Source organism: Plectropomus leopardus, chromosome 22 (genome assembly GCF_026936395.1).
Source record: "Plectropomus leopardus strain MGB_pleo_1.0 chromosome 22, ASM2693639v1, whole genome shotgun sequence".
NCBI lineage: Eukaryota > Metazoa > Chordata > Actinopteri > Perciformes > Serranidae > Plectropomus > Plectropomus leopardus.
In genome coordinates, this window is record NC_142197.1 from 11,425,056 (window position 1) to 11,445,731 (window position 20,676).

Here is a 20,676-nt window from a genome sequence, read left to right on the forward strand (position 1 = left end):
AAATGACTGCAAAGACTCAAAGAACTATAGAAAGATACAAAACAACCACAAGAAGACACAAAACTATTAAAACAAACCCAAGATTATCACAAAGACACAAAACCACAAAATGATGCACAGTAACCAGAAGTCCTGCTGCTGTGTAGGAGAGGTGTTGGGGCCCTTTGGATATCTGTGTCTTGGGGCCTGTTATCTCTTAATCAACCCATTCCTCTATGTCTAAATATCTTTGGGTTGTGGACATTTTGAGGACATCATCTTGGCTTTTGGGAAACACTGATTAATATTTAACAATTTTCTGACCTTTTATAGACCCAACAATTAGTTGATTAAAATGGCAAAAAAAATCTACAGATTAATCAACCATGAAAATAATCATTGGATGTAGCCCTTGTGAGAAGTACATCATCATTTTTGAGGGTTTTTGCATTTTGCATGCACTTTGATCAGCTGTTGGGATGATACAAAACAAGCAGACAATTACTATTTGAATGATTGACACTAAGATGAGCCTTTGATGATCCATAGTTTCTGTGAAGTTGTATTTGTCATTTATTATGCCTTGCTTGTCCAGAACTGGAGAAAAAGCTTCACTTCTGAGATCACAGTAGCTACAAATAACAAAAGGTCAAGTCGGTCAAATTTGCACTAATAAAAAAAAAAAAAAATAGTCGCAACACTTCTCACTGCGTTGTTTTGTCTCTAAAAATCTTGGCATCCTAATAAAGACAGACTATCTTCTCATCATGTGGTCATTCAGAATCATTTCTGGATGAGTGTTATTTAATGATCAGACAGCCTGGTGTGGAAGAACTCTGATTGTTGGCTTTGTTTGGTCAAGATGGCCTCATCAAGGAGTTACTTAGTAGAGTCATTACACACAAATAAACCCTTAATTAGAGAACAGGTCAATTAGTGCTTAATTTCCCAGCAACATCAGTGAGGAATCTGTGATTCTTTGCAGTGGAGACCGGCTGAAATAAAAGCAGAAAAGACCAGTGAATGAATGAGCTCAATATAAATATTATTTGGTCTTTATGTACTGACAAATGATGAGTTTTGACAGAGAGATATACTAGCACACGAGTCACGCACTTATTCACAGTCTACAACCATCTGTCAGTGCACACATGTGTGTTTTAATGAAATCGCAGACTTCCGCCGTCCCCTCCTTTTGATTTTCAACATCTCTGCTCCCTGCAGAGCCAAACTGGCCCAGTGGCCAATCAATCACTGGCCACAGTGTTTCACCGAGACATAGGCTCTAACCCCGAGGCAGACTTTTCAATCAAACACGAGGTCATCAATCTTTCCAGGCTCCAAACAGTGACCGAGGTGGGGTCTACCTGGCGGCAATGGTTTTGCCTACTCTTGGCAACTAGTCTAAAACCCTCAGATCTTACGTTTACTTTTTTTTCAGTTTTTTTTTTTCTTCTTTTTTTCATTTGACACCTTAAGCTAACACTGATTGAGAGACACTGGGCAACAGTATTACATATATAAATACATAACCACAGAATATGTTAAGATTTGTTTAACTAACCAAAAGCTAATTGTTTAATTGATTTGTTTTCTCTGCTGATTCTCTGTACACAATCATGTCAAAGGGACATGCTCCGAAATGAGAATAGGTAATCATAAAAACAACTATAAATAAAAGCTTGGAGACACACTGATGGAGACCTTTCTATCAGAAAGTGTATAGGCCATCAATCATACATATAGTAGTAATAGTAATATCAACAAAAAACTATGACACTGATGAAAGTCTGACCTTTTTTATGAGATCATTAAAGAAGGGTGGGCTTTTTTAAAAGTGGTTGATGGTTTTGTCATCATATAACAAGCATATTAGTGTTGAAATGAAAAAAACACTATTCTAGAAACATCAGTCTTGAAACGTCAGCAAAAAATTGCATTTCACCTGAGGGTGGTGCCTTGTCAACATTATTTGCAGCTCACATTGGGTCCTCTCATCACTTAAGTTTTGTTTTGTTTTTGTTTTTTAAATATATGAAAGATTTAAAAAAAATGTGCCAAACTTTGGATGTGCCAAAGTATATCTTGAGTCCAACATTAGCTTTGTCCATTTATTTAATTTTTATCTGTCAGAGACACCAATACCATTTACGATCAATTAACTACGGAACTAGTGAATCTCCCTTCACATCAAATATAAACCAAAATGCTGTTACTGAGTTGCTTATTTCTCAGAAAATGTTTCAGCTTATCGTTAAATTACTATATAAGATCACCAGCCGCCATTGTTTCACACGAACCTTTCTACATCAAATCACCCACCAGTGGGAGCATTTATTAGTCTGAACAGGCACATAACATTCTGGCAATTGTAGGTTTTTTTACCTATTGAGAAAAAACGTCCTTTTTCTCTGCTTTCTCTCATCATGTAGCACCAATTTCAGAGGTATTTGCGTCCCTGTACCGCAGAGACAGCCTAGTTTTATGTGAGGGCCTGCTTTAAATCGGTGAAATACTTCTTGAAATCAGTAAAATTATTGCCTTGCTCTTTTAAGGTCCGCTAACCATATAAGTTACAGGTGTACTTAGCATATATGATTGAAGAGTATGACTTGAAAAATAAGCTTCTCTGAGCCTCTCAGCAGATCATAATTGCAGATACAGGTCTGTTATAGACCCGATAAAAAAGTATCAATGAAAACAGAGCTGAAGCTGCATTAAAAAAAAACATTAATACCGGAGATAGTTAAATGTGACAGTGAAATAAGTGTTTGCTGATACAAAGATGAGGCCCCATAAAAACAGAATGCTGATATCCAGAGCCTTGTTCTACCTATCAGCCTTGTCGTTGTTTATCATGCTTTTGTTGCTCCCTCTGTTTCCATCTTTATCTCTTCCTCTCTCTCTCTCACACACACACACACACACACACACACACACACCAGTAGCTAATGTGATGTTCCATGATTTTTCCGCCACCTCTGCTTTCACAGCAAGGGATAATACAGCATACCAAGAGCGTTTGTTTGCTCCCTACACACACACACCCTCAGACACACACACCATGTCCATCCTGTCAGAGCTCCTGGAGAAAATCAGTCCCTACTCTTTCCTTAAACTGTGTTCCATTTGATGCTTGGCTGGCTTGAAAATGACTTTGGGTAAAGCTTAACATTTTTAATGCAGCAAGTCCCCCTCTGCTCACCCCGTTGCTCCTCTCCCCTCTAAAAACTGCAGTCTCCAGCAAATGTCCTGCTTCTTTTGGAAAATCTTGTGTACTTCAGTTGCGCGCTGTTGCATTTTAGATACAGCCGACTGGACCTGGCTGATAATGGGCTGACAATTTAATTTCCCAGGTATTAAAGGAGACTTGCTGGGTTTTGAATTGGTGCCCGCTGGTGGTATTTCAAACAAAAAAAAAATAGAGAGGAAATAAAAAAACATTTCTTTTTCTCTAAACTTATTATTTTTTTCCCTCCACATCACAGAGTATAAAGAAGATTGAGGGGAGAAAAGGTCCTCATGTCTTTTACTTTTGAATGAGATAAAGAGAGGTAGTGGTACACTGTGATTTACATATTTTGTGGATATGCTCTGCTCACCAAGGACAAATTGCATCCTATCTTTGACTCCAGTTCTCTGAGCTGTTGTAAGCATAACCCCTGCCAGGCTTCATGTAACTGGGTTTAAGAGATTTGTCAGTCTGTTTGATTTGTATGAAGTTGGAAATGATTTTTCAGGTGCTTTTTGCACTGTAGAAGTGCTGCGGAAGGGGTTAGGGTGACGTGGCATAAATCACAGAATGACCCAAAGTTGAAGGCTCTTCAAACAAATAGGACCACTAGTGTACAACAGAGGATATTGTTTCTCCAATATAAGAAGAACACGATTTTTCCTAGTTAGGAACTGATTCATTTGTCAGTATACTATGTATATTGGCACTTTACCCCCATTAAAAATGACTGATAAATACCTCTGAACACAACTGCACATATTCCAGCAGGAACAAGATCTGAAATTGGCTACATGTAGCAGTGTACCTACAGCTGGGGAATGACTGTTATGGCAAATAGCGGCAATTTCTACCATAAAAATCAATTAGAAGCTTCTATACACAATTGCACATGTTCCAGCAGGAAAATGATCAGTATTTTGGGAGTTATTTGCAACAACAGCAACTATGACTGCATGTTCACGTGACGTTAGGATGTAGCTCCATGTAGCAGACAATGTAAATCCTTACAGTAGGGTGCCTGGAGCAGATGACCATTTAAAGAAATTTGTCCACGTGTTGACATCCTCTTGGAGCAGTAGAAAGAAGGTTAGAAACAGAGTATTTAGAAAAGTCTAAAGTTTTTTTCCCCACAGGGATTACTTTAACATTCATTCACCTCATTATTTGAAACTTTGGCAAAGTTTATTGGAAATATCCATCATTGTAGTATAATGTATGACAGGAAGGACTAATAGGTCCCCTTTCAGAGGAAAAAGAGCAATAGCACAGTCTTTCAAGTTTAAATTTGGAGTGAAACAGGGATCTTATGCTTTGATTAGTCATGCAACCCTGTTAACCATCCCGTCAGACCTGTGTTACCACATACTGTAGGGTGCAAGTCTTTTGGATAAACTCGTAAATCTACTGCCATTTAACAGCTTCTGTAGCTGTTTTCTGTCAGATACTTGCGGGCTGTAAACAGTTACAAAGTATCTGTAACTGTTTATAGCCCGCGGGAAAGTAATTTCTGAAGTATTTACTTATTTAGCTGTTAAAAAAAAAACCCAACAAACCTTTAATCCATAATAGAATACTATGTCTGCTGTACTTCTGAATATAGACAAAAACATCCAAGGGAATTTATGATTTGTATTTATTTATTTTTTATTGAGGAGCATGTTTTGCCAGAAGGAACATGTTTCAGATTAATATCTTGTGTAAGATGCTTCTGATATTTACACTCTTGCAACAAATATTTTATGACACAGGACAAAAATCTGTACTTTGGTTCTTTTTAATGGAATATCCAATTGATCTTCTTGGCCCTGCGCGTTATTTATTTGTCTATTTTTCTATGGCAAACCAAATTTCAGTTAACTCTCACTAGATTTAGACTTAGCTGAATCAAAGAATGTATATATGGTACCACTGCTCTTCAGCATTATCAGAGTTTTCATTGACTGGCCCAGAGGGGGAGCTACAATTTCAGATCTAACAAGCAGACACTAAAAGGCCTGGAGGGGGAATATATCACTCACTGTGGATATATTATGAAGGTTACATGATGGCATTGATGAATTATTAAAACTACTGAAAAAGTACAAACAGAGAAACTGATAATCGGCTATATCCTTGGGTATTTTCTTATCTCCAGTTGATGTTTTGAAATGCAAAGCTTTCAGCCTTAAGTTTAGTTAAGAGTTCAGTGAATAATACAAGTTTTGTCTTTTATGAATGGTTGTTTGTTTGCTCAGTGGATATTAAATGTTTGTGTGATCAACTTAAATGAGCAGCTATTCTGTTGCGCCACTGCCCTTTTGATTGTTTCCTACTGTATATAGATGTGTCTGTTTTTCTCTCTCACTCTTTCTCCCCTCTGTCTTTGTAATGCTTTCTCCCTCACGTCTTGGCGGGTGTCCACTCAACCATCCTTTACATATTGACGGCTGTACCTCACCCCTGCCCAGGGTGTGGTGCCCACACATTGTGCCAGTATTGGGGTTAGACGGGAGGTCAGGCTCTAATTGGCAGGGCCCGTGGCTGGCACTCTGCGCCAAGCCCTTACCCTGTCAGCTAATTGGCACTGCGAGCGGCCAGCGGTGGGGCCGGGATACAGCAGCGCTTCGATTGATGGATGGATACTGGTGTCAGGGAAGCTTCTTTCTGACAAGAGAGCTTGTACAGTCAATTTACTGCCTCAGCCACAATGGGCGGTATATGTATTTATGTATGTATTCATCCTCATTTGTTCTAAACGTTTTTGAAAACTGACAAGAATTGGCTTATTGTGCTGCGTGCTCTTTTTCACCTTTGTCTGAGCCGTGAAAGCAATTGATTTGTGTAAACAGAAACTAATTACCTAATAGCACTTTCAGCACAATGCATCGCTGAAAATTTGAGTTTTGTGTACTTTACAGAAAATCCAGAAAAAAAGATCACAAAACTTGTTTAAAGTTTGACTTTTCTTTCTCCTCCATATACTCCATGTCCCCATTAGTGAATGCAGCAAGAGTTACTTGCAGATTTTAATTACAGCCATTCATTACAGCTAAAGACACTCATATGGAAACTGTATAATATTCAGTTAGGGAAAAATTGATTTCTTTTTTTGGTCAGAGTGACTGCAACAGCGGCATGATAATTTTAGTGGGTTTAAGAGTGTGCTGTGGCAGGTTTTAGGCGATTTAAAGGAGTATTTCACCAACAAATGACCATTTGTATATGAATTACTCATCCTGTGTTACATTAAATTTGTAAAGATAATGTTTTTCTTGCATGACTCCAATTAATTAAGATTCCAAAAAGAGAAATGTCTTAATAAATGGAAGTCATAGGGGTCTGCATTTAAAAGCAAATATCTATATCTAAACATCAATTTACAAATTCACACAGCTCTTGTAGAATTATCCAAGTCTCATTTGTCCAGTTATATGCTCACTACTTCCCAAACAGACCTTTCTGATGGGGAACTGAGCTGAAAGTGTAACTTAATGTCTGCTCTCTTCAAAGCCAGACCCCATTGACAAATACAGTAATTTTACCTGACTTAACATGAGAGCTGCTGTTCAACCACTGCCTCGATCAGTTTGTTTGTGTTATTGTGTGACAAACAAAACAGGAAGGTACTTCTCTGCAGCAGTGCTGTGTTCACAGCTGTGGCCCACTGGCAATGGGAAAGGAGGCTATCATTTAGTTATGAAGGTAGAAGGTGGTGGAAAAAGGGTATAACTGATATACAAAGCGTCATTTGGAGGTTGAAGGAGTCCTTTAGAAAGACTTCGATTCGTGATGGTGCCGCGACCTCTTTGCACCCTATAATATTATTGAGAATGGGTTTGCAATATTTACTTTATTTCCCTTTCATTCACTTTAACTGACACTTAATTGGCCATATATTGGTATGCAAATGTTAAAAAAGCAAGTATCCTGTGTTAACTTGGATGAAGCATTGCGTGTGTGTGTGTGTGTCTCAGTACAGTAGATATGTTGGATGTGTAATATGACAGGTATTTTCTTTTGAGCTCATCCTTTTCCATTTTCTTGGTCCTCCTCTGTGTTTTCCCTCCTGGCTCTGACAGGAGAGCGGTATTAATGAGGTTCTATAGTAGTGAACAGTCGGCTCAGCTAATGGTGCTCGAGGCAGAGATTTTGATTGAACGATGGAAAGAACTTAAACATATGGAGGGAACGTAGACGAGAGGGGAGTCGAGGAGCAGAAAATCTAGATGAGATATCGCTGCGGTGAGGGAATGGAAAGAGGATAAAAGGGAGGGGAATAAATAGAGAGCAGACAAGAGAGAAAGAGATATTGATTCACAAAGCCGTTTTCAAAAAAAGGTTACAAACTCCAATTAGGAAACAAACCAATCCAAAACAGCTCTCAAAGCTACATAAAAAAGTGTTGACTTTAAAAAAAATGTCAAATAATCTTAGAGGAAGAGCAACAGTATGAAACTGTTTCTGCAAGCAGGAATTCTCTGGTGAAGTATTTATTTACTTATTGATACAATTTGACGTGTTAGTGGAAAGCTTGCAAGTCATTTAAAAGTGAACAGGCTAACCTGTGATTTACAAGAAGAAAACAACTCCTAAATGACTCTTTTCTGTGCATCCCTATAAAGTTAGCTGTTGTGACAGCTAACAGTAGGTAAGTAGGGCATCAAGGAATAGGGGAAAAAGGAATGTATTCAGCTAAAGGGGTTAGTTGATTAGAGGTGACCCTGGATCTGCTGACATAAGCTTTATAGACAGAAGCTGAAGGTGGACTGAGGCCCCCCTCCCGTCTCCATCATGCCTGGGAAGACCACCTGCTGCTGGGTGAAATGAATATGCATTGATACACAGCATGAGCACTGGGAAATGTACAGTATGCTCACAGCCGTGATCACAGAAAGATCCAGTCACCTACACAGACACTAGGATGGTTTTTAACATGCGGATGGATCAAAGTGTGGATTCACATGCTGCGGGCACATGCACAGTGACGGGTCAGACGCACGCAGCTTCAGTTATCCAAAAGGTCCAATGTCAGCAACACATCCTCAGGCTGTCCCCTTTTTCTCGCTGCATGTCTTCCACGTAATGTCTTTCGTTTGCTCCCTGGGGACATCTGTTGTCCAAAGACAATATGCCTCCTTTACACTCTCAGGTCATTCACTGTGTCCTCTGCTGTCAAGTAAAGGAATTTTGTGCCGTCTGAATGAATGCGCACAAGTATTCTCCACGCTTGTTTTTACATGCCATCTTCTTCTGGTCAATAGGAACAGGCAATATGGCCAAAATCTTCAATAACAGTATATGTAATTTTCTGGAAATGGTACACAAAGCAGTAATTGTTCTGTAATTTCAGTTAAGAAATGTTTAGAATAAATATACTGTACTTAATTTCATTTGATTATTATGCCTCTGAGCCAGTGACAACTGTGGCCGGAGGCATTATGTTTTCTTGTTGTCCGCCGTCCATCTCATTGTCTTAAACACCATACATCAGGGAATTTCTTCATTTTTGGCACAAACATTCATTTGGATTTATCAATGAACTAACTTTTTAGAATCAGGTTGTCAAAGGTTAAAGTTACTGTGACCACACAAGGTACCTTTTATGTCCATAAGTCAAGAATTCATATGCTAATTATGACAAATTTCACATTAATGCCAACATGATAAGATGGTAAAGTGATGTCATTTCATATACAAAGGGCCAAAGGTCAACATCATTTTGACATCATAATGTTTTGTAAAAACACTTTTCTGGTCATTATTCATCTTCATAACTCAGGGTAGACAGCACGTTTCTTTCTAGAATTATTCACTGGAATCACACGTCAGTATAGTGATAACTTCCATTTTTGCCAAAAAAAGAAAATATAATTCCTTTTATTGTATTTCTTCAAAATTGTCAAATTGTTGTTTTCTTTTTTACAACTTTGCTCTTCTCCAATTCTGTCCAAATGTGGGAGATCCCATGAGTATGACAAGTTCTTGCTATAGCGTGCCCCAAATAGCCTTTGTGGTAGAATTATATAAATGAGAAAACTGACATGACACTTTTTTCATTCCAGTTTGTATTTGGACAAGACTGTCCCTATGTTGTTATTGGCTTGGCCACACTCTTCCTGCCTTTGTATAAGTCTCTCTTTCTCTCTACAAGCACCAGAGTATCTTCTCCCTTCCTCTCATGTTTAGCCCCTTTGTCCCCATGTTCCCATTGTTCTCTCGGCATGCCCCTTGTTCCCATCTTGGCTGAGACTTCCTCCATACATGCCCCCCATGTCTCGGTAATGAACCCACAGCTCTTCATCTCTCCTCCGTCTTCCCCTGTGTGTTGGACATGACAGATGACTGTGGACCTCCAGAGGTTCGCTCCCCAGGGCTCTAGATAAAGGCAGCTCCGACCACAAGATGATCAATCAATCAGTTTACACCGCGGGCGCCCGATCAGCCAATTAATCAATCTCTGAGCCAGCAGATGTTGTTGCCGTCTCTCAGCGCAGGAGCTGGCGGTGGAGTGTTGGAGGTGGTGTCTCCAACAAAGGCCGAGGGGCTTGAAGTGTCTCGGAGTAGAAAGGAAAGTGATTTTTCATGTTTCTACCAGGACTTCAACCTTTTGTGGGTTCAACAGTCCGTTTTCACTGGATGATCTTCTCAAGCTTTTCCAGTGTTATTCCATGCCTTTCATTCTGTAAAATATCCTAAAGGAAGCATGGTCCTTCATTGACAAGCTTATGATGACTGCAAACCTCACTGCTTGTATCCTTCCATGAAATATTTTTTAATATTCTTTAAATTTATACACATTTGTAAAAAGTGCAAAAGAGATGTAAATGTGTGAGTGGGCTGACACCGCTGTCTCAGCATCATTAAGGCCAGCTGGTTCAGATCAAGCCCTCTGTTGACCCCTTTTCACAGTCAATGAGCCACAGACTCCACAAGGACACTTCATTTTAATGTGCGCTTAAACAGCCAGTAGTTAGGATACAAGCACAAACATTGAGACACCCACACTCAACACCTACACCTCTTGGCCTTTGGTCCCTGTCCTGGCCCTTCTGTCCCTGTCCTGAGCAGGTCAGCCCTTTGACCCACCAGGTCATTGCGTCATTACTCACTGTGCTAAGAGATCCCCCCGGGAGAGGCATTCTGTCTGCAGCCTGTGGCTTCAATGTCTTTTTCAACCACGATGCTCCAGTTTGCTTGTCAAGATTAAGTCAAGTAACCAAAGTGTAAACAAGAGTTTAACATACCTGGAATGTTGTCATCAGTTACATCAGCTAAAATTAACTTTTAATTAAACCAAAAGCTACTTGAAGCTGTGATTTTAGAAGCTTTGCTATTCAACATGTCCAGCTCTTTAATTTCTGTGTCGTTAATTTGAGCGTGTCTCTGTTCTTTTTTTATCTTCAACTTCTATCCCGTCCATCTCTTTCAACCATTTACCTATGCTTAGCCCACCCAGCAAAATTCATAACAAAATGCAAAATTCAATATGTAAAGTAATACTGTTGTTATGTAGCCACAGTTGTGTACAGAGTATTTTACAGCAGCTTTGAATGTGGCCCAACTAGTCATAATTGATTTTTTTTTTTTTTAAAAGCAATTTTGTTTGATGTTTGCCCAAATTGGATGCAAACAAATAAAAACTCATAAACATGAGTAACATGGACTGACAGGTAACTAAATCATTGTTTTGAAGTTCTGCCACACTGCTACACCGTCACATTGTGTGCCAACAGACACCTGGTAATCAACATCTGCACACTGCTGTCGCTGCTGGCACGGACGCTTGTTTCTCTTTTTAGAATTTCCAAAGCATAAGCGAGTGTCACTGGCCAATCCACATACCAAATAGGGAAAAGGTCAAACTATTGTATGCAATAAAAATAGACCAATTCTTACAGCATTTGGTGAGAAGGTAATTGTTTTAGCCGGAGCTTTTTAGCCACAGCCAGCCTGTTCTCCGTGATTAATGACACCACTGCTCCTTTTGACTTTATTGTGACCATTCCCAGCTCCACTGACATAAATCCCTGTGAAGAGGTGTCCAGGATGCTGCAATATTATGTTGTGACAGGGCGGCCATGCTGTCAAGTTTATTTCAGGGCGTCCTTGTGGCCCAGCTGTGTGATACTCATGTGACTGATTCAAAATCAGTCTGCAGCCTTTGTTGGAAGTCAAACCCCCGCACTCTTTTTCTCCCTGTTTCCTGTTGCTCTCTACAGTGAACTGTCAAACAGAAGTCAACTCAACTGACCTCATAGGGTTAATCTACTTTCTATGGTGGTCTTGCCATCAGAGAGTCAGCAGCTGAACTTCATTACAGATTAGAATTAATACTATAATTTGATGGACACAAAGCATTTGACATTTAAACATTATTAAATTTGATAATGATTGTCATCTTTGCTTCAAACAAAGTGCTTGTTGGGTCATCGAACAGCATCTGAACCCCCTCGCACACACCTCTCCGACTCGGGAATTGGGGTGACCGCTTCCAACAGTTTTTGTAACTTTCTGAATTCGACAGTCTGACAATCAGGAAAGTCAGAATTCTGCAGTACTATTATTCTACTACTTTAGTCAGTCTTTGTGAACAGCTAATACACTTTTTTAAAGATTTTTTTTTTTTTTGGCTTTTATTGCATTTAATGTACAGGACAGCTTGAGCATGAAAAGGGGAGACAGAAAGGGGGTGACGGTCAGCGAATGGCTGAGGCCGGAATCAAACTTGCAATCACAACGGCAACGATACAACCTCTATATATGGGGTGCTGCTCTATCCACTGAGCCACCAGGCGCCCCAGCGAATGCACTTTTGTCATATTTTACTGATAAGTTGTACTACATTTTGTTTGTTTCCACCTATTAAAAGGAATGGAATTAAAAAAGAAAACATTGAGATTCAGGAATTAACCAAACAAAACTGCTAGATAAACAGTGTGGGAAGTTGTTTTAAGGATGTGTTTGGTATTTCTTAACCTGGACCCTATTTTTAAGTGACTAGCAACAGTTTCTGAAATTGGCTCAGTCTTGAACGAGGGGTCTGCAGCCAGCAGTGGTGAAACAGGCTGCAGCGTAACCACTCAGGACATGTCCGAACTGTTAATTTATATCCAATATAAGTGCTTGTTTTTGCCACTGACAGGCTTAGATAATTTTTTTTAGTGTCTGACAATTTATGGAAAGTATCCCTACAGAGATTTATCTGTTTTTTTTATAGAGTAAGATCCTTTTTGTTTAATGAGAAACTGCCAGTGGCAATTCTACCAGACTCCTTTTAAATAAACAATAACATAAGTGTGTCTAGAGGCAGCATATTCTCACATCTAACTGGGTGAGTTGGGGGTTTATTTCAACCAAACCAGACATGGTGACTATAGGGGCAGCGGAAAGATGACCCAAGACAGTTTTGTTCATTTTCATTTTGCTTGTGTCGACTTTGAATAAAGTGTGTTTTATGATGATAAAATAAAAGTTTATTTAAATGGAGTCTGGTGGGTTTGACAGTAGCAATTGTGTGTGTTTCTGGCTTAACAAAAAGGATCTTACTCTTTAAAATAACAAGCATATCTCTGTAGGGAGCATTTCCATAAGTTGTTAGACGCTTACAGTAACAGCCTGTTAATGGCAAAAACAAGAACTTAAGTGGACATTAAGTGACTTTGCAAACATGCCCTGAACGGTACAGCTACAGCAGTCTCACTCATTACTCAACCAAGTTAAAACAGTTAAAAAAAGAAAAAGAAAAATAGGGTCCAGGTTAAAAAATGCTGAATTTACCCTATAAGTAAATGCTCATTTGTAACTGATGGCCAAATTAAGTGTCAATATATGATCGAATTTCTTTCAAAAATTAAAACAATCAAGCAATACTGTCTGACAATAGTGCAAAAACTATCAGAATTAAGATTCATTTCAGCATTTACAAGCTCAGCTCTGGCTTATTGGCCCAACTGAGAAAAAAACATTTTTAACCGAACTCTGCGGCAAGATTATTTGTAATAAAAAGTGACACTTTTCTCCACCATGAGTATGCGTGTGAATCAGTGTTTGACAGTGTGTTTGTCCTTTAGTGTTATCAGCCAAGGTAAAGCCCATTAACTGACCACACTATATCTGACACGATTGCATCGCCCATAACCCCGGCACCTCCTGTGGAGACTAATAGCGAGCCTTGAACCTAAGTGCTATTGCAGCTCAGTAAAACCTCATGATGCTAATTAACCAGCCAAAGTGAATGGATTCCTATGGAGTTTTACAGCTCCTGCTAGCAGAGACTTATGTTTTATTAGTGACTCTAAGGGCAATGCGTAACACTGCCAGTAAGGTCTGCGTTTGGTGATATCATTTTACACTCCATCACTTAGATTTGATCTGCCGGTGATAGCTTTTAAAGATAGAGTTGCAATGGTTTTAGAGGCAGTTACAGGATGTGCCAAGATTTGTGGGAGGTGGTGTGTGTCTGAAATACTTTTGAGTGTGTGTGCGCGAGCTTTGTAGGTGTTCTGCAAAAAGTAAGAGTGTTTTTTCTGAAACCTCTCTTAAAATATTCACCTATCTCCTTGATATGACAGTTCTCTGAACAACTGTCAGAAAACCCAATTTACCTTCCAACTATCTTGTCATCCATATTCCATCCACACATTGACCCATCTCTCTCTCTCTCTCTGTTTCATCTTCTCCACCGCATGAACTTCTCCCATCTCTTCCCTCCATCCATCTCTAACCTCCCACATGCCACCTACGCCTTCGCCGTGCCAATTAACACCGGAGCACGGTCACATTGTGCTGCCCTCTGACCCCCTCCCTGCCTGTTGGAGCACGCAGGACCCGAGGCCCGCCGCCTCAGTATTAGTTTGTCACAGGGCCCTGTCGCGCAGGTCTGTGATAGATGGGCCCTGGTGAGCAGCTCTGACCCACTGTGCTGCAGCCGCTCACTTGGATGGTGTGAGGGAGCATTGATTATGATGCTGCTGGTGACAGGGGTGAATCAGGGCTGAGCTGATGGTGGCAGAGGGAAGACAAAAGAGACCGAGGTTATGGATGAGGTGCTGTTAGTTAATGTGATGAGATTTGATTTGTGCTCTATTGATCATGGCATCTTGCAAGATTATTTTCATCTAGCATGATTTATAAGCATGTAGCGGGCGTGCAGTGTAACAGTGAATCACCTCATTGTTACATTACAGAGGTCTCCATCATTGAGGTGTGAAATGAAAAATGTAATATGTACAGAATCGCTAATAGCCATAATCAGATTTTTTTTCTAGTAAGGCAGAATTACATTTTTTTTGTTTGAAACATTGTGGAGCTTATAGCCTTAATGTGTACTGTTAAAAATTGAATTTTGTTTTAAAGAGATCCACTTTTTTAAGCTGCTAATTTTCAACCTTGATGTCAGGACACCCTAAAGGGGTTGCAATGTATACGTGAGCTTCATAACAAATTGATGAATGGGATCAGAGTTAATCAAAAATATATTTCTACTTCACAAAACTATCTTTTTCCAGACTCCTCTGAAAAGCCCCTTTCTTGATAAAGAAAGTATAGTAAAGTAAGATAACTATTTTTGTATTTAATGGGAAAGGTTACAGTCGGCATTCATTTCAGGGTCAAATGTCTGCAGTAGTCAGGGGTATTTATTGGTTTCTGCTCCAACCAACTGGCTCCGATTAGCAGTGATGGAAATATGAAACCCAGGTGGACACGCTTCTATTTTTTTTGGCCCACTTTTCAGCTCTGCATAATGACACGACACCACAAAATGCCATCTTTCTCTGTCCAAGAGGTGCTGGAACATCTTTCAAGATTAGTCTGGACAACTTTTATGTCACACTAGAGTCACAACGCTGTTGTGTTGCAAGTCCCACCCATCACGCCTCTTTGCTGTCTAAAATCACCCTTTGGGGCGGCAGCATGCTTTTGTTGTCTGTTTCTTATTAAAAAGCAAAGCAGGCGTAATGAAGGAACCTAATTGTGTCCCTGTTGAGGCGTATGTGTAAAATGGGCTTATTTTTACCTACTGTGAGGTTTATTGTCTGTGTTTCGTCTTTAAATAGTGACTTGAAAGTATACTGTGTTTCTCCAGAAAGGAGAGCAGGAAAGTATGCTTGTATGACATAACTGTATTATCCACCATAAATGCAGTATAACAGGGAGTCCCATACAGAGCCACACACAGTTTAAGTACTCACACATGCAGTTGCCCTGAGCACGCAGGCAGGAGTTAGCTTTATTCCAGTCCCTTGAAATACTTTAAAAGAAAGAAAAAGTGAACAGAGACACTTTAAACAAAAAAGCAGGTGTGGAAGAAAATAAAGTGTATGCGAGCAATTGAGTGCAGGAACAGGCGGTGGGTGTCGGGGCCTGACGCAGCAGAATCCACCTGTTTTCATCCCTCTTCCATCCTCCTCTCCTGTTCTCCTCCCTCCTCCTCCTCCTCCTCCTTCTCCACCCTCGCTCACAGCTCAAACTGCGGCAGTCGGCTAATTAAAAAACATGGCTGTCCTTAATTATTCAGCGGCTGGCTAATTGATATTCACAGAGGCGTTCACCTCGCCTAAACGATCCGTTTAATCTGACCACCACGGTCTCACTCTCAACCGCCTGTCACCCTCAGCCATTGTGCTACTGTACTTAATAAGAGACCAGAGGGAAATGAATACAGGATGGTGTGGAGAGGGGTGTAAAAGTTTGCTGTTGATGTTATTGTAGTTTTCAGGGCTACAAACAGCAGTGTATGGACTCTGCTGTCTGCGCTCTGGGGGAGGCTTTTGTTTTGAGTGTTTGTATTTTTACCAGGCTATTTTTTTTTCTATGTCACGGGTTGCTGCACAGGAAAATTAGACAGAGTAAGGCTGAATTAGAATTAGTATATTAGCCAAAATAAATTACATCATCTTTTGGACTTGCAAAGTTTTAAAGTACCTATAAAATTTGGAAACTGTGTGTTTTAGCGTAAAGGTGATTGACAGTTGATTCTAATTTCCACTAAAAAATCAACGTTTAGGAGAAGTCTGGATTTCAGAGCCTGAAAGTTTCAGGTGTCCCCTTTATCTTCCTTTCTGTACTTTGCGATCATTCCCTCCCTTTTACTTCTCTCTAAAGTTAAAGAGATGCACTTGGCTCAGCCTCCTTGTTCCATCTAACAGCCAGTTCTCCATTCTTGACACCTCTGATGATAAATCACCTTTTATTGTCCTCTTCCACTTTGTCTCTTATCTTTCTGTTCTTTCCACTCGTTTTTTTTTCTTCCATTTTCTGCCCTTCTCTTCCTCGTCCACCCTCCACACTTACCCCAGCTCTCCTCCTCCACCCGTGACCGCCTCTTCATTAGGGGAACAAAAGGTGGACGGGCAGTGGTGAAGTCTGTCCCATTGTTTGGCCCTTAGTATGATTAGATTATCTTTAAAGTCTGCTGAATGGAGTTAATCAGTCGGAAGTAATCCTGACATAGCGTGTGTGTCTGGGCCTGTGTGTGTGTCTGTCATCAGAGAGGAGCGCCAACCTGCTCGCATGGAAATTGAACACATGCACTGCTGCATGTATGCATAGACTTAGACACACACAAAAGTGAGCAAAAAAAAAAAAAAAATCCCTGGGCACACATTTCTGTCACAACCTCTCCTCTTTTAATGACCCCTTTAGTCTCGCCTTCAGCACACATTTATCTCTCCACCCACTCTCTGTGGGTACAGCTGCTCCGGCTGGTGTGTGTATGTGCTTACGTGTGCGTTTCAGATCAGTGTCTGAGCCGTTGTTTGTGTCTTGGGTGTGTGTGCATCTTTTGTCTCTCTCTGCAAAGCTAAAGTCTTTAGTCGCCACCTATCAGCGTAACATTGAGTTTGGACACACTCGTGACAGTACACAACCCCCTGCCAATCCTCTCCTCTGCGTTTTCCTCCACCCCATCGTCCCTCTCCTTTTCCTCGTAAATTGAGCTGTCTGTAGGAGACAGTTTTTTGGCACCTTGTCTCAGTCTCTCAAAAACTTTTGCCAATCCTAGAAGCCCTGATTGCAAGCTCGGGATCGATAGCACATTTTAAGGTCATAATAGTGCTTATTCTAGTGTACTTACAGCATACTTTTAAGGGTGTACTTCAGGGTACATTCACAAACCACTATCATTTAAGTGGATTTCATCAAGTGCTGGCAACTTTAGTTTTTGTAGCTCAATGGCCACGCAACAGTAGTTCAGACATGTAAGGGGACGCAATGGAGACGATTGTCTGATCTTAACAAAAAGGCGGTTTAATGTTAGGCTGAGGACAGCAGAGACAGCAGCAACTTAGTCATGGTGTTGCTTTACTGAGTGATGTCAGGAATGTGATAAAATGGTGCAGTGGAGCTCTTTTTTTTTACCTTTATTAGCCTTAAGTCTGAAGGGGATCATGTGTTTGGTCATGCGTATCTGTCTGTCTGCAGCTAATCTCAAAAACTACTGGACCAATCAGCCTAATATTTTGGATGTACATGAATAACTGTATGTTCAAGGACCTCTCTTGGTTCACAGTTATTGAAAACCCTTGGTTTTTGACTCTTTTATACCACCATTGTCTGCTGTCTCCTCACTCCTCCTAACTGACCAGAAGGAGCCGGAAGTTTTCTGGAAATCAGCCCAGCTAAAAACGACAAGTCATGGTTTAAAAACTGACATCCATTGAAAGGTTTTGTCTCATTTTGAACCGAAACATCTGCAGATTAATTTCATATTGAAAACGTTATGATCCACTAAAGTTAGGTATGTTGCAATATCAACAAGCCCCTGTTTTTATCTTTAGGACATTTTGACTGTAAGGGATGGAAGGGACAATTCCGTCGGAGCTTTTTTAGAATCAGCATTTTGCCTCTCCGATTTTGTAAACCTGCAGATTTTGTTTATTTTTGTTTGCGGCCCTGTTTTTTTTTGTTTTTGTTGAACACATAAATAAGCAGTTCATTTAGTTAAATGTTATCTTTTTTGGTCTATTTTAATTTTGTTATTTTTGCTATTGTTATTACCTACTTTGTTGTGCTGTAGCCTACAGACAAAGTTAATACTGTCAGAGTCCAGCTATGAATGACATAATCAATGATTTGTGGCTATTTCAGTCATTAAAAATGCATTCATTCTCATAATTAGATTTATCTGTTTTTCACATGCATACGTCTGTTAGCAAGAGAAATCGATCATCTCTGTGCAACACGCTTTGGCTCCGTCAAATACAGACAAGGCTTATTTTTCTTAGATTCTGGGATGCTTTTGAAACAGTCTCTGGTGCATCTGCTGAAAAGAATTGTCCAGAGATGCAGCAATCATTCTGGGCAGCCGCCAGCGGAGATCTGCACCTCCTCAGGTTTTTTCTATACGTTGATCTGTAAGCGACATAATGTCACTCTATGTGTGTGTGTGCAGATGTCTGCCTGTGTTGGTAGGTTTCTGTCTTGTGTGTTAGACTTGAAGCATCTCCTTGACTTTGAAACTTCCCCCCACTCATCTCATGTGAGGCCAGCCCCTCAGTGACACTCCTCATCACAATGCATAGAGCATGCAGCTCCGCCTGCAGTGCACCGAGTCGCCAAACACAGATGGTTATCAGTGTAGTGGAGATTGGATGGGGTAATGCAATTTTTTTTTCTCTCCATACGATGTATTTTCTTCATACTCTCTTCTTCTCCCTCAGCATCCCATATTGTTTAAAACAACAGCCTCAGAGCTTTTATGCATGGCTGCTTTCCATAGGACAGTCCTCTGCTATGTGGTGATGTGTTTTTGAGTTTTAATCTATGTTTCTTAGCATTCAAAAATGGCCATATACCATACATGTATTGTGTATGCACTGGCGTGTGTATATGCCAGTGCAAGAGGAGATTGAGAGGATGAAGTGTGAGTATTCGAGCAGAACAGTGTGGCAGCCAGTCACCCCTAGCCTCTGAATACTAAACCTTTCCAAATGTCACTGTGAAAAAGTTTTTGGATGAATCATTGCCTCTTTACACACTTTCTCTTCTTCTGTCTTGTGTTTCAATGCTTCCCTTATTCAGGAGATTGGACGGAAGGTAGGTCTAGAGGTTTTTACTTTCTCCTATACTCTACATTTCCCTCTCACTGTTTCTGCACTATAAAGTCAAGGATTTCTTTTTTTCCTGTTCAGCGTATTTGACACATGATCTCTTTTTAAAGCTTTCTTACTCCAAGTGCTTTGTAGAATTCTAGATGATTTCAGCTTATTTTCTGATCTTATTAACAAAAGGAAGCATTAATATAATATGCTTTTAGTTGGGACCTAAAGTTTGCAGTGGCTTTAAGTAATTTAGTTCTCTGTCTTGTCTAAATGTTCTTCTTTTCAAATACTTTTCATACCTCCACACCGGAGTTAATTGTGGTCGGAGGCATTATATTTTTGGGTTATCTGTCTGTCCATATGTACCTATGTCCATTTGTCCATTCCATTCTTGTGAACTAGATATCTTAAGAACCCATTGAGAGAATTACTTCAAATTTGGCACAAAAGTCCACTTTGATGCCAAAATGAACTTTTAAGATTTTGGTCAAGGTAACTATGGCCTTGCGTCCATCATGTCTTCTTAGAATTTCTTCAGATTTGGCAAAACAGTCTACATGGCTTCAAGAATGACCTGATTGATTTTGGTGTTTAAAGGTCACGGTCAATGTGACCTGGTCTGTCTAAACTTGTAAATGCAATATCTTGAGAACACCTCAAGGGAATTTCTTAAAATTTGCCACAAATGTCCATTTGGATGCAAAGTGAACTTATTAGATTTTGGTGGTCAAAGGTCAAGGTCATTATGGCCTTGCATCCGTCTCATTCTTGTAAATGTGATATCTTGATCCCTTAACTTTGCGACAAATGTCCACTTGGACTCCAGAATGAATTGATTAGAATTTGGTGGTCCAAGTTCAAAGTCAAACTTCTAGTTTTTCGGTATCCCCCCCGTAATAAAAAAACATATTTGTCCCAGTTTTATCATACTCATCCGTAAACATCAGTATATTAATAGGCTTGGACAAGTAAATGATCAGAAGCAATTCCACGATAAGAAATAAATGTCTTTTAAGGAACTTCTGTCCCAATTATTAAAATTTAAATTCACATTTACATTTGAGTCACTGGCCCTCTATCCTAGTGTGAAGGTCTGCTTTTTCCTCTCTGTGAGCTGATACATCCAGGTCTTATCTGTTCTGTATATCACCCAGAGAGTCAGCCGTACGTTTAGTGAAGGTCACAGTAGAGGAGAGGACAGTGGAGATTGGTAGTGCCGGGTAAATATATACGCCAGACCATGGTGCTTGTTCGCACTGAGAACTGATGTTATCCTCTTGGCCCGATAGCAGCCAGTCTGAAGATTGAACACAAGAGGACAAAGAAGCACATACAATACATGCCAAGGCATCATCAGTCTCATACACACAGACACACAGGTGTATTATCTGCACATTAAGCAACACGTGCACATATTCCCGTACATACCAAAACTAGGTGTAT

The 20,676-nt window shown here is 40.1% G+C and overlaps 1 protein-coding gene across 5 annotated transcripts in view; it reads left to right on the forward strand.

Moving 5' to 3' along the window:
- The window catches only part of chchd3a (coiled-coil-helix-coiled-coil-helix domain containing 3a), a 122,403-nt gene that overhangs the window by 35,812 nt on the left and 65,915 nt on the right, over window positions 1-20,676 (forward strand). For 3 of the 5 annotated variants that reach the window (XR_015775493.1, XM_088072604.1, XM_088072605.1), the window contains exon 5: window positions 19,214-19,228. The exons of the other annotated variants lie outside the window; for them this stretch is intronic. Coding sequence is in view for 2 of the 3 variants with exons in the window: in XM_088072604.1 (XP_087928730.1) it covers window positions 19,214-19,228 (15 nt within the window). In the remaining variant the exon portion in view is untranslated. The remainder of the gene's footprint in view (window positions 1-19,213; window positions 19,229-20,676) is intronic. 5 annotated transcript variants of the gene reach the window in all.